Source organism: Macaca nemestrina, chromosome 8 (assembly GCF_043159975.1).
Source record: "Macaca nemestrina isolate mMacNem1 chromosome 8, mMacNem.hap1, whole genome shotgun sequence".
In the NCBI taxonomy this organism is placed as follows: domain Eukaryota; kingdom Metazoa; phylum Chordata; class Mammalia; order Primates; family Cercopithecidae; genus Macaca; species Macaca nemestrina.
Genome location: NC_092132.1, coordinates 47,575,152 through 47,590,152, shown reverse-complemented (window position 1 = coordinate 47,590,152; position 15,001 = coordinate 47,575,152). Strand labels below are relative to the sequence as shown.

The 15,001-nt window shown below is 44.3% G+C and overlaps 1 protein-coding gene across 1 annotated transcript in view; it reads left to right on the top strand.

Annotated features, from left to right (window-relative positions):
• Positions 1-13,956, top strand: part of LOC105476094 (lysosomal protein transmembrane 4 beta) — a 75,574-nt gene extending 61,618 nt beyond the window's left edge. The window contains 1 exon segment of the mRNA XM_011731744.3: positions 13,286-13,956. Coding sequence (XP_011730046.1) covers positions 13,286-13,363 — 78 coding nt within the window. The 3' untranslated portion in view covers positions 13,364-13,956.
• Positions 13,957-15,001: the final 1,045 nt, after the last annotated feature.

Below are 15,001 nucleotides of genomic sequence, written 5' to 3'. Positions count from 1 at the left end.
ACACAGTGGAAGGGAGGGGTGGGTGACTCAGGGAAAAGAGGTGGAAGAAAAAGAAAGGTTAAAAGTAAATTTTGCATACCAGGGCAGCTGCCTTATCTATATAATTGTGCTACACAGTCCTGCTTCCCATACCCCAGTCTCTGCATTCTCCTGATACTGTCATACGTGGACACAGCGTCAGATAGACTTCTCTGTTAGTTCCAATATCAAAGCATCGTGGGTGAGATTGGACTACATGCTCCTGAGATTTTTCTCCCAAAACCTTTTCCTTGGCTGTAATTCTGAGGTTCAGTCTGACAGTATGTGACATTAACTCGGCTCCTATTTCTTTCCTTCTGCATAATAATATTCTTCCAACAATAAAATTTTAAATGTCCTGGTCTGCTGGAAATTGTCTCTGAGCCATATAACTTTCCAGTTATTTCATCCCAGAACAACATTCGAGAAAACTACATAAGCGCTTGTAAACTTTAGGAGGCTTTGCATCTGGGGGATCTCAGAGTGTGTTCGAGAGGACATCTAGAGCAGTCAGATTAACACATGGATGTTTGAAACCTAAAGTTCTGCAAGCTTCAAACCAACCTAGTTTTCGTTGTGAACCATTTTACTATAAAACACACACACACAACTTATTTAATAACGTGCCTCAGAGTCCATATTGATTTTACTCTAGGGACAAATGAGGCATGGAATTTTATATTTTTACATTTTAGGAAAGGTGTCTGGGAATGTATTTCCCTTTCCATTATTGCAAGGGAGGTGGCAGGGAAGGATGTGGGCTGGTGGAGGCAGGTGAAATGCGAATCTGAGATCCAAAGTTATGAGCAGTCCCTGCATCCCTCCTTTTCCAGCCCACTTTCTGCAGCAGCAGCTGGGCGTGGTGGGATTGGAGCCCCCGGAACGGTTGTTGTCATGAAGGAGATGTGTACAGTAGGTGGCGTAGCACATTCAGGCTTCGGGAACATGGAGAGGCAGCTGCTGAGATGTCTTTCTTTGATAGGGTTACCGAGGTGATAGCACACTGCTTATTCCATTTCCTCAATGTTTAAATATCCAGTATTTACTTAACTATTATAAATACTTAAGTGTGTAGAACCATTTTAACTTTCAGTTTGGGCCACTGTATTGGTATTTTATAATTTTTGGACCCAACTGAAAATATTTGCGATGTGAATGCCCACATGGTTTTTCCAGTTACTCGCAGAGGTTCATAATTCACTTATCTCCCCTTTCCTGTTTGGCTTAAGTAAAGGAATCTCACATCACAACAGGCAAATGTGGTGTGACCAGTATAAGATAAATATTTGATGTAAACACTGCATATTTTAAACAAGATGCATTATAGGTGATTGGTTTTACATGGTGGAAAAGAAAACATATTTTGGCTACTTGGGAGTAATTGGAATGGGCCTTTGGAAGACTTAAGTGTCCTTAAATAATGAGATTGCTGGCTGGGTGCGGTGACTCACGCCTGTAATCCCAGCACTTTGGGAGGCTGAGACGGGTGGATCATCTGAGGTCGGGAGTTCAAGACCAGCCTGACCAACATGGAGAAACCCCGTCTCTACTAAAACTACAAAAATTAGCCAGGCATGGTGGCACGTACCTGTAGTCCCAGCTACTTGAGAGGCTGAGGCAGGAGAATCGCTTGAACTCGGGAGGCAGAGGTTGCAGTGAGCTGAGATCACGCCATTGCACTCCAGTCTGGGCAAAAAGAGCGAAACTCCGTCTCAAAAAAAAAAAAAAAAAAAAAAAGAGATTGCTTAGGGACTGTACTTTCTCATCTGACATCACATCTTCCAAGGTCACAATTGAGGGCAGTGCTTTTCCGTAGTGCAGGCAAAGGCAAACTTTTTCTGTGAAGGGCTAGACAGTAAATATTTCAGGTTTTGGTTCGACTTTGCTGATGAAGCTGAAAAGCAACTGTAGACAGTATACATGAATGAATGTGCCTAGGTCCTGATAAAGCTTTACTTAGGGACACTGAATTTTGAATTTCAAATGATTTTCACATGTTGCAAAACATTTTTCTTTTTAATTTTTTTTCCTTCAACCATGAAATGACATTTAAAAAGTACTTAGCTCCCAGGCCATACAGTAGAACGGTGACAGGCCCTATTTGGCCCACATAGTTTACCAACCCCAGCCTTACTAGAAATTTAGGCTGAGTTTTCTGGGCAGCTGTAGGACAGTTATCTGAAACGTTCCAGATTGTTCAGTAGCCCCTGCTTTTGGCTTGGATAGATCTGAATTGAACGATTCCCTCCTGCAAGAGGGTCAGCAAACAGGAATACCTAATCTTTGTTTTTTGTTGTTGTTGTTTTGAGTCTTGCTCTGTTGCCCAGGCTGGAGTGCAGTGGTGCGATCTCAGCTCACTTATAAGCTCCGCCTCCTTGGTACAAGCATTTCTTCTGCCTCAGCATCCCAAGTAGCTGGGACTACAGGCGCTCGCCACCACACCCGGCTAATTTTTGTATTTTTAGTAGAGACAGAGTTTCACCATATTGGCCAGGCTTGTTTCTAACTCCTCACCTTGTGATCTGCCCTCCTTGGCCTCCCAAAGTGCTGGGATTACAGGCACGAGTCACTGCGCCCAGCCTAATCTTTGGGGTTTTTGTAAGGATATCTTTTTCCTGCAAACGTTTTAGTGCTCCCTTATGTAATTTTTTTTTTTTTTTTTTAAAGATAAGAGTCTCGCTCTCTCACACAGGCTGGAGTGTGGTGGTGCGATCTTGACTCACTGCAACCTCCGCCTCCTGGGTTCAAGCAATTCCCATGCCTCAGCTTCCTCAGTAGCTGGGACTACAGGCATATGCCACCACACCCGGCTAAATTTTATATTTTGTATTTAGAGACGAGGTTTCACCATCTTGGCCAGGCTGGTCTCTAACTTTTGACCTCAAGTAATTTGCCCGGCTCGGCCTCCCAAAGTGTTAGGATTACAGGTGTGAGCCACCGTGCCTGGCCCTTATGTAATATCTAAATCAAAATTTATATTTGGCTGGGCGCTGTGGCTCATGCCTGTAATCCCAGCACTTTGGGAGGCTGAAGCAGGCGGATCATGACGTCAGGAGATCGAGACCATCCTGGCCAACATGGTGAAACCCTGACTCTACTAAAATACAAAAAATTAGCTGGCCATGGTGGTGTGCGCTTGTAGTCCCAGCTACTCAGGAGGCTGAGACAAGGGAGTCACTTGAACCTGGGGGGCGGAGATTGCAGTGAGCCGAGATTGTGCCACTGGACTCCAGCCTGGTGACAGAGTGAGACTCCATTTCAAGAAAACCCACAAAAAACCCAAAACTTATATTTATCAAACTATAGTGGAAAATAAGTCATCTGCTGTCTGGGCATGGTGGCTCACACCTGTAATCCCAGCACTTTGGGAGGCTGAAGTGGACAGATGAGCTGAGGTCAGGAGTTTGAGACCAGCCTGGCCAACATGGTGAAACTCTGTCTCTACTAGAAATACAAAAATTAGCCTGGCATGGTGGTGGGCACATGTAATGCCAGCTACTTGGGAGGCCAAGGCAGGAGAATGTCTTGAACCCAGAAGGCGGAGGTTGCAGTGAGCCAAGATTGCGCCGTTGCACTCCAGCCTGGGCAACAAGAGCGAAACTCCATCTCAAATAAATAAATAAATAAATAAATAGCTTACAAAACAGTTGCTAAAGTCTTGAATAGTAGCTGAAGCTGTTATTTATATACAGTATTACCTGCTGTCATTTATACAAAGATCCGTTCTATAAATTCCTATTTTAGTTTACTACCAGAAAAGAAACTGACACCTTCTCCTCTTTCCCTTTTTGTCTATCTGTGTATGTAGAAATAAAAACCTTATAACCCAATAAATTTCCATTTTGCCTTACTTCTGGGTGATTTTAACACTCAGTTGTCTTATTTTGCATGATGATTTTTGGGGGGGGCGCGGGATGGGGAGAGGGGGTCTCTGTCATACTGGCTGGAGTGCAGTGGCATGATCATGGCTCACTATAGCCTCAACCCTCCAGGGCTCAAGTGATGCTCCCACCCCAGTCTCCCAAGTAGCTGGGATTACATGCACGTACCACCACACCCAGCTAATTTTTCTTTTTTGTTGTCGTTGAGATGGGGTCTTGCTATGTTGGCTAGGCTGGTCCTGAACTCCTGGGCTCAAACAATCTGCCTACCTTGGCCTCCCAAAGTGCTGGGATTACAGGTGTGAACTTCTGCATCCAGCCACTGCTGTTCTAATATTATAACTCATTTCTCAGCCAAAGAAGTTCAGCAGTGAGCTCATGCTCATGGAATTCACTGATTAACATGTTCCCACCATCCTGAAACAGCTGGCATCCTAGTTCTCTGGTTTCCATTGGGGTTTTGGGTGCTTACTTCTAGATTACGTCTCAATGTGGAGGTGGGTTTCACAAGACCGGAAGACTTCTGTCTGCAAACATGTCAGCTCCAAAGAAATGACTTCAAACAGCACGGTACACCCCTTACTTTACTTAGGGTCTATAGTGCACGTGTTCAGGCCCTGCTGCCCTTCCTTGTGTTGAAAGTCGCCTCTTTGACAAGTTGGGTTGTTTCCCAGGCCCTTGCAGAAGCTCATAGGTAAAAGCTTACAACTCACCTGCCAACCGGGAAGGCCGAAGGAATGGGTTGTCTTCACCCGCTCACATCCTCAGGCTGAAAGCTTCCCCATGATGACTGACTTCTTCTTTCCATTTTGACTGCCATGATTATCTTTTTATTTTTTATTTTTTTTTTTTTTTTTTTTTTTTTTTTTTTTTTGAGACGGAGTCTCGCTCTGTCACCCAGGCTGGAGTGCAGTGGCCGGATCTCAGCTCACTGCAAGCTCCGCCTCCCGGGTTCACGCCATTCTCCTGCCTCAGCCTCCCGAGTAGCTGGGACTACAGGCGCCTGCCACCTCGCCCGGCTAAGTTTTTGTATTTTTAGTAGAGACGGGGTTTCACTGTGTTACCCAGGATGGTCTCGATCTCCTGACCTCGTGATCCGCCCGTCTCGGCCTCCCAAAGTGCTGGGATTACAGGCTTGAGCCACCGCGCCCGGCCTATCTTTTTATTTTTAAAATGTTGCTTTTAACACCATATTACACACACATCCCTAATAATCATAGAATCAAAAGGTTTGTTTTTTAATGGTCCCATCCCTCCCCCATCCTCTACTTTTTCACCCCAGCAGAAAACACTCTCAGCTCTTTCACTCATTTCTTCTGTACTTAGCTTCATATTTAAAAATAATAGTCTGCTTTGCTAGTTGCTGATGATCGGTGTGAGATGCCTTTTGAATAGGATGTAACTCTCACTCTTCCTCCCCATTTTCTCTGCTGCTTTATCAGCTATACGGCCAGGCGTCTATTACGGACAGTGCTCAGAAATCTGTGGAGCCAACCATAGTTTTATACCTATTGTTCTAGAACTAATTTCACTAAAAATCTTCAAAATAGGGCCTGTATTCACGCTATAGATCTACTGTACCTTCATCCCATATGTCTACTGCACCTTCACCTCTAAGCCCACTGTGAACTCTCTCCATAGATCCACTGTACAGCTGCCCCAGCATTAACCTTTTAAGTTAAAGAATGAGAGAAATAATATCTCTCTGCAGTGAGATGCCTTAACTAGATACCTCCACGTGACCTGCTATTATTGTATCCATGCTCTTTACACTATTCCTCATCATTCAACTAAAACTATTAAGCACAAATTATCATCTACCTACCTCACCAAAAATAATTGATATACAAAATCATGACAGCCCTTGAGAATCAAAATGAACAAAAATCTACTTACCCCATTTATTGCCCCGACAATTTTAGGCCTATGTGCTGTAGTACCAATCATTTTATTCGCCTCCCTACTAATTCCAACTTCCAAACACCTTATCAGTAACCGACTAATCACTACTCAGCAATGACGAATTCAACTTACCCTAAAACAAATAATGATAATTCATAATGTCAAAGGACTAACCTGATCCCTTATACTAACATCCCTAATTATCTTTATTACCACAACAAACCTCCTCAGACTCTCACCCCATTCATTTACACCAACTACCCAATTATCCATAAATCTAGCCATAGCAATCCCTCTATGAACAAACATAGTAATTACAGGCCTTGGCTTTAAAACTAAAAACTCTTTGGCTCACTTTTTGCCACAAGGCACACCCATACCCCTTATCCCTGTACTAGTAATCATTGAAACCATTAGCCTATTTATCCAACCACTAGCCTTGGCTGTACACCTAACTGCCAATATCACAGCAGGCCACCTACTCATACACTTGATTGGAACTGCCACACTAGCAACTGTCAACCATTAATCTCCCCACAACTTCAATTATCTTTATAATCCTAATCCTACTAACCACCCTGGAGATCGCCGTTGCCCTAATTCAAGCCTATGTCTTACATTCTTACTAAGCCTCTACTTACATGACAATACCTAATGACCCACAAATCGCATGCCTACCACATAGTTAAACCCAGCCCCTGACCACTAACAGGGGCCCTCTCAGCCCTCCTGATAATATCCGGCCTGGCCGTGTGATTTCACTTCTACTCTACCACCCTACTAACCCTAGGCCTATTGACCATATACCAATGAAGATGTGACATTGTTCAAGAAAGTATGTACCAAGGCCATCACATAACACCTGTCCAAAAAGGCCTCCACTGCGGAATAATTTTATTTATCATCTCAGAAATCTTTGCTGGAAACTTCTGAGCATTTTATCACTCTAGCCCAGTCCCCACTCCACAACTAGGAGGACGTTGACCCCCAACAGGCATTACTCCTCTAAACCCCGTAGAAGTACCACTCTTAAACACGTCCATATTGCTTGCATCAGGAGTTTCAATTACTTGAGCTTATCACAGTTGAATCGAAAACAAACAATTCAAGCACTACTTATTACAATTTTACTGGGTATCTACTGCACCCTCCTACAAATCTCAGAATACTTTGAAGCACCCTTTACTATTTCCAATGGAGTTTATGGTTCAATATTTTTTATAGCCACAGGCTTTCACGGACTTCATGTTATCATTGGATCAACATTCCTTATCACCTGCCTTATCCGCCAATTATTTTATCACTTTACATCCAACCACCATTTTGGCTTCGAAGCCACCACCTGATAATGACATTTTGTAGATGTAGTGTGATTATTCCTATATATTTCTATCTACTGATGAGGATCTTACTCTTTTAGTATATAAATAGTACCGTTGACTTCCAGTCAGCTAGTTTCGACAGCATTCGAAAAAGAGTAATTAGCCTAACATTAGCCTTAACAATCAACACCCTACTAGCCCTACTACTAGTAACTATTACATTTTGACCACCGCAACTCAACACTTACATAGAAAAATCCAACCCTTATGAGTGTGGGTTCGATCCACTATCTTCCGCCCTCCCTCCCTCCCTCCCTCCCTCCCTCCCTTCCTCCCTTCCTTCCTCCCTTCCTCCCTCCCTTCCTTCCTCCCTCCCTTTCAATCTTCCTCTGTCACCTAGGTTGGAGTGCAGTGGTACAATCATGGTTCACTGCAGCCTCAACCCCTTGGGTTCAAACAGTCCTCCCACCTCAGCCTCCTAAGGCTAATTTTTGTATTTTTTGTAGAGACAGGATCTTGCTAAAACAATCCTCCCACTTCAGCCTCCTAAGGCTAATTTTTGTATTTTTTGTAGAGACAGGGTCTTGCTATGTTGTCCACACTGTTCTGGAACTCCTGAACTCAAGCAGTCCTCCTGCTTTGGTTTCCAAAAGTGTTGGAGTTATAGGTGTGAGCCACCACACCAACACAATCATATCTTTTAACGTTTTGTGATATATTTTTATGAATGTCTGAAGACCCTTGTGTAATTTATACTTCATACTTTGGGGAATGTAATGCTAGCAACTGTAGAATTCCAAAGAAGCCTTTAGTGACTTAACTAATATTACAGTAAAAGTCCAGTTCTAACCTTAGTATCCAAATATTTTCCTTCCTTCCTTCCTCCCTTCCTTCCTTCCTTCCTTCCTTCCTTCCTTCCTTCCTTCCTTCCTTCCTTCCTTCCTTCCTCCCTCCCTCCCTCCCTCCCTCCCTCCCTCCCTCCCTTCCTTCCTCCCTTCCTTCCTTCCTTCCTTCCTCCCTTCCTCCCTTCCCTTCCTCCCTTCTTCCCTTCCTCCTTTCCTCCCTCCCTCCCTTCCTTCCTTTTTTTTGGATGGAGTTTCGCTCTTGTTGCCCAAGCTGGAGTGCAGTGGCGTGATCTCAGCTCACCACAACTGCCACTTCCCGGGTTCAAGCAATCCTCCTGCGTCAGCCTCCCAAGTAGCTGGGATTACAGGCATGCGCCACCACGCCTGGCTAATTTTGTATTTTTAGTAGAAACAGGGTTTCTTCATGTTGGTCAGGCTGGTCTCGAACTGTCTACCTCAGGTGATCCGCCCGCCTCAGCCTCCCAAACTACTGGAATTACAGCGTGAGCCACTCTGCTGGGCCTAAATATTTTCTGTTTTTACCAATAAGTAGTTCTTCCTTCCTGAGCATTTTGTCATTTATTATTATTTGATGGAGTGAATTCGTTTTCCCAAAAATGCTTTAAAATTTAAATAGAGATGGAGTCTTGCTCTTTTGCCCAGGGTGGTCTCAAACTCATGGGTTCAAACATTCACCCACCTCACTCAACTTCCCAGACTGTTGGGATTATAGGCATGAGCCACTGTACCCAGCCAGTTTCCCCAAATTATTAATGTCTTGTGGATTTTGGCCTAGTTGGAATCACTTTTATTCTAGGATGTCAGATTTTGCACCTTTGATTTATTTCTCCCCACAACTGTTCTATATGTTGATGTAGCTAAGAAGAATGAAGTTACCTCTGGTAACACTCTGAATCTTTGTTGAGTTGAATTGGAATGAATGATGAGTTTCTTTCCCACCAGTAGGCTGTCACCTCGCATAACAACTTCAATAGAAGAGACATTACATATAGACAGAGGAGAATCTTCCTAAAGAACTTCTGAGGGCATTAGGGGGATTTTTCTTCTGTGTGGAAGAGAGTTCCACTGTCATCCAGCCGTTCCGGAGCTGAACTCATGTTAAAACCAACTCCAAGAAACTGAACTTAGATTAGAATTTGGTTGTATTAAGCATTGCTTGACCTAAAGCAGTCTGTGGTTGTGGTTTTAAACTCATGAGTATGTTTATCTAGATGGTCCTTGAGTAGCTGCTGCTTGTCAGGAAGTGACTTCAGAAGTAGGGCATGACCTATATTCTTAATTCTCAGAGATTATTTTTGATCATTCATTGTGAATGGTTAAATTTTTAAAAACAAAGAGTGGTTTTAACTAACACCAGCTTCCACAAATGTCAAAATAATAGAGTTGTCACCAGTTTTGTTATATGGCACCTTAATGGGCACATTCTGTGTTCATTGATCCTGTAGTTATTTTCTCAGATTTTGGAGTACTTGACTGATCCTTGTAGAAAAGAAAAATAGCAAGTGTTTGTAGTGAATAGACTGCAGTAGAAACTGTGGCAATGCTTCCTTCACCAGCCCTTCCTTTAAATCGTCAATAATATCAGCAGCACTTAGATAAAAAGATGATACTGCCCCTATAAGGATTTAAAACCAATGCCATGTGGGGAACCTTTGAAAGTAGTCCAAAGGCGTCATCTGGAGAATATTTTGCAATCAGTATTTAGTATGTGTTGAAGGAAAAGTGAAAACAAGGGAGGGTGTCAGAAACTTTAATGAAAGGAGAAATTCTTCTCCAAGTATCTTAAGCTTTGGATTAAAGGTCCAAGGCCATAGAATATTTGAAAGAAAAGACTATCAGGATGTTAAAGTACTGACTGGCTAGCCATGGTGGCTTATACCTATAATCCCTGTACTTTGGGAGGCTGAGGCAGGTGGATCACCTGAGGGCAGAAGTTCGGGACCAGCCTGGCCAACGTGGTGAAACCCCATCTCTGCTAAAACTAAGAATTAGCTGGGTGTGGTGGCACATGCCTGTAATCCCAGCTACTTGGGAGGCTGAGGCAGGAGAATTACTTGAACCCAGGAGGCGGAGATTGCAGTCAGTCAAGATCGTGCTGCTGCAGTCCAGCCTGGGTGACAGAGCAAGACTCTGTCTCAAAAAAAAAAAAAAAAAAAAAAAAAAAAAAAAAAAACCAAATATGTTGTAGCGTTGATTTAAAATGAAACTTTAAAATGAGTTTGAAGATGAATAACAAGAAATAGTGACAGACTGCCAAATGTAATGTGAAAGTTTTATTTTGACAAACAAAAGGCAGATTTGCAGCACCATTTTTTTTTTCAAGAATATTTTATGTTAATCTGTGAACATTTTGCAGATTTTGATTTGAATATTGTGTTTTGCTCAGAAAAAAATGGTGGCTGTGATAGCTGATTTTTACCTTTGACGTAGCTCTACAGGTCGGGCACAGTGGCTCATGCCTGTAATCCCAACACTTTGGGAGGCTGAGGTGGGAGGATCACTTGAGGCCAGGAGTTCTAGACTAGCCTGGGCAACGTGGCAAGACCCCATCTCTAGGTTTTAAACATTTAAGTAGCTCTACCGTGATTTAGGATAATTTATCTAAAGATAAGTATATGAATCAGTTAATTGGTTAATGCAGTGGTGGGGCATTGTGTTGAAGCTCAGTCATGCTAAAATTTAATATTTCCGGTGTTGGTCACAGCTGTTTCCACTTGTTATAAGTTGCTGTATCTAATGCACACACACATATGTGCGCTGGGGGCTCAGTCCTAAAGTCCAATATGCACACGCAGAGAAGACAGCTGTTGCTTTGTTTTAGAGAATACTTTTTTCTTCCCGCAGCTCAAGCAGACACTTGTGGAATTGCTCGTGGAGATGCTGTTGTTAGATACTGGCTAGAACTTGTCAAGGTCGACCATGAGGCTCTCTTCATGTGCTGACCCTTGCCTATCTTTCCAACTTCATTCATCTCTGCAACATTCTCCCTTCGGTGTTCAATGCAGTGAACCCCTTGCAGTTTCCAGAAAGTGCCCTGTGGCCTGCTTCTCTCTTAACTCCCTACTGGAATGTCATCCTCTTTACTGCACGCCTGGTCATCCTACTGAGAGGCCTTCCTTGACTCCCCGGCTTAAATTGGTTGTCCTTGTCTGTCCTTTCCTATCTTGTCTACATCCACACATTGCTCATGTTGAGTTTTACCTGTGTCTGCCTTCTGCTAGACTGCAGGCCCCTGAACAGACATGTTTTCAGGTTTGAGTCGCTGTGACTGAGTGCCCTGGACACCTAGGTGCTCAGTGGGTGCTGGTTTGTCGGACCTGGTTTCCTGCTGTGCTTCCTTGCCTCAGGCGTGTGTTCTGTACTGAGTGTATCTTGCCTACTCCATTCCTTTTCCACGTGGGCAACGCTGAACATTTGCTCCAGAGTCTGTGCCTTGAGTAATACCTGACATATGAAGTATTTAGCACATAGGCAAAGTCACTACCTCTTTCAGGAACAAAGGCCGGGGAGCTGGTGGGCGCGACTCTGGCGCATTGCCTTTGCCTGTGTGTTGCTGGCCAGTTATCCGCTTCTTGCATCAGAGCTCCAGAGTCCCATTTAGCTTGAAGTGGGCTGGGCCTTGCACATACTCCTCCTTTACCTCCTGACCCTGTTTAGCCAGGCCCGTCGGGGGGGGCACTGGAGGAGGAAAGCCCCTGCCCCCCCGCCCGCCCCCGGTTCCTGTGTGCTTCTGCAGTGTTCAGGTCTTATTGGCAGTGCTCCCCAGGGCCCAGTGCAAGCAGAGACAGCGGCGGCAGCACCTCCTCATGACAGGCCTGCCAGCACCCCCTGCCTCTCAGGTGGTTTCCAGTGCGGGCAGTGGCTCCCGGGAACGGCTTCCCGCAGGCCCTTCTATGCACACTGGCCTCTACCTGGTTCAGCTGGAAGCTTCTTCACTGTCCATTGGGCTTCAGCCACACCCTCCCCAGCCGTGTCTCAGCCCAGCCCTGGGGACCTCTGTTCTAGCTTGTTCCTTCCTGAGTGCCCTCCTTCAATCTTCATATCCATTAGTGCTCTTTTCCCCCCATTAGTCAGTTCCCCGCTCCTCAGTCCCCTGTTAATAATTGTTCATTAAACTTTATTCACATCCCTGTGTGGCTTCTGTGTTCTGATTGGACCCTAGCCAGTACAGGTGCCCTCTGCCTAGGTGGCCGAAGGAACCATACAGGCTTTTCAGGGGCCTAAATGGCACCTCCATCACTCTGCAGACATCTGAGTTCCTGCTGTCAGATAGGCACTGGCCCAGCCTCGGGGAAGTGAGACTGGCTTCAGCCCTACAGAAGCCCCAAGACTGGGAGGAGAGAAGTAATGAAGTGTGTAGAGCTATAGAGGAGGGGTGTGTGTGTTGTGTGTGTGTACGCAATGTGACAAAATCTTGAAACAAACTTAAAATTTTAGTGTTGTTCTGGTAGGAGCTAAAGGGACAGATAAATGAAAATTAACAAAATTGATGAATACCGCTTTACCATAAATGATATTCCTGATAGAAAATCTAACCAAGTGTGATTTCGTTTGTGAATAGTCTTTCCCTTTCCACAAATCACTTGAGGGGGGTGAGGTTTTATTTTGTCTTCTCATCTCTGAGCTTCTAAAGGGCAGGGACTGTCTTTTGTCTTAGTTATCTTATACTCACAATGACTATTACGTACTAGATGCATAATAAATGTTAGTTTACTGAATGAAGGGTGATACAACTATTCTGTATTCCATTTTCTACTCCAAGAAAGCTGAAATCAGCCAGTGTGTAGACTGCCAACTCTCAGGTATCCTTATTTCATAGACACAGAAACTGATGTTAAGTAACTTACCCAAGGCTACGCTGATAAAATGTGACTGACCCAGGCTTTAAATCCAGGCTGATACCAAAAGCTTGGCATTTTCACTACACTTTGCGGTTCTCACCATGAGTGGTTACTGTAGTCAGTCAAGTCCTATTTGTGTGTGCACACGGACACACTCACCTAGGGGTCCTTTTTCCTCTTCAGAGCCCTCACCATTTCTTCTAGAGTCACCGACCTCTGGCCATCCAGGTACACATGGACAGGATTAGAAAAACTCACGGCTTGAGAGTCGCTCTCCATTTGCTCCTTTAGGGATTCAAAAAGTCTTTTAATGAAGTGTATCCACTTGCTAGAAAATTGAACTTGGTACAAGTTGTGGAACATGTTTAGTTGCATAAAAGTTCAGTGAAAGCTAAACCTCAAGGAACGTACGTGCTCTTGAAACACTAACTCTTGCCGTCCCTCTTTCTTCTCAGGTGCTGCTACCCCCGTATGATGATGCCACTGTGAATGGTGCTGCCAAGGAGCCGCCGCCACCTTACGTGTCTGCCTAAGCCTTCGAGTGGGCGGAGCTGAGGGCAGCAGCTTGACTTTGCAGACATCTGAGCAATAGTTCTGTTATTTCACTTTTGCGATGAGCTCTCTGAGCTTGTTTGTTGCTGAAATGCTACTTTTTAAAATTTAGATGTTAGGTTGAAAACTGTAGTTTTCGATATATGCTTTGCTAGAACACTGTGATAGATTAGCTGTGGAATTCTTCCTGTAGGATCGGGGATATAACGGGCTTCACTAACTTTCCCTAGGCACTGAAACTTCCCCCAAATCTGGTGGACCTAGAGTCAGATAAGTCTGCTTTTGTACCTGCTGGGCCCCAGTTGGGCAGTTAGTCACATTTTTTCTCTCTGTTCCCTCTCATTTGAAAATGTAAAATAAAACCAAAAATAGATAACTTCTTCTTCAGCCATTCCAGCATAGAGAACAAAACCTTATGGAAACAGGAATGTCAATTGTGTAATGATTGTTCTAATTAGGTAAATAGAAGTCCTTACATTTGTGTTACAAGAATTCCCCCCACAACATCCTTTATGACTTAAGTTCAATGACAGTGTGTGTTTGGTGGTAAAGGATTTTCTCCATGGCCTGAATTAAGACCATTAGAAAGCACCAGGCCGTGGGAGCAGTGACCATCTGCTGACTGTTCTCATGGATCTCGTGTCCAGGGACATGGGGTGACGTGCCTCGTATGTGTTAGAGGGTGGAACGGATGTGCTTGGCGCTGCGTGGGATCTGGTGCCCCTCTTCTGGATTCGCATCCCCACCCAGGGCCTGCTTTTACTAACCGTTCTGCCCTAGCTTGGTTCAAGGCGGTCATCCAACTGACTTGGTCAAGTGGAATTGGGATGTATTTGATACACTTTTGCCTAACAGCATGGAAAAGAGTTTTCCTTTCCCTGCAAGCTACATCCTGCTACTTTGAACTTCCAAGTATGTCTAGTCACCTTTTAAAATGTAAAAGTTTTCAGAAAAATGAGGATTGTTTTCCTTGTATCGCTTTTTATCTTGACTACCTGAATTGCAAGAGATTTTTATATATTCATATGTTCCAAAGTCAGCAACTCTCCTGTAGGTTCATTATTGAATGTGCTATAAATGAAGTATTTTGCAATTAAAATGAGGTTTGCTCACATCCAAGATGACCTTGTGACTCTGTGCTCATTGTGTCTGAGGACCTTTCCCTCCACATACGGCCAGGCAGATGCACCCAGTTCAGCCTAAGGAGTAGGCTTTATTGCTTGTTTTACACACAGCGGTGGGGTTTTTTTTGTTTTTTGTTTTTTGCTTTTTTTTTTTGAGACAAAGTCTCGCTCTGTCGCCCAGGCTGGAGTGCAGTGAGCCCTCTGCCTCCTGGGTTCAAGCAATTCACTGCCTCAGCCTCCTGAGTAGCTGGGATTACAGGCACCCGCCACCATGCCTGGCTAATTTTTGTATTTTTAGTAGAGATGGGGTTTCACCATCTTGGCCAGACCGGTCTTGAACTCCTGACCTCATGATCCACCCACCTCAGCCTCCCAAAGTGCTGGGATTACAGGTGTGAGCCACCGCGCCCGGCCTACACACAGTGTTTTTAATATCCCAGTCCTGATAAAATCAGCATCTTAGGCCAAGAGGAATGGGGGTCAAACAGACTCGAG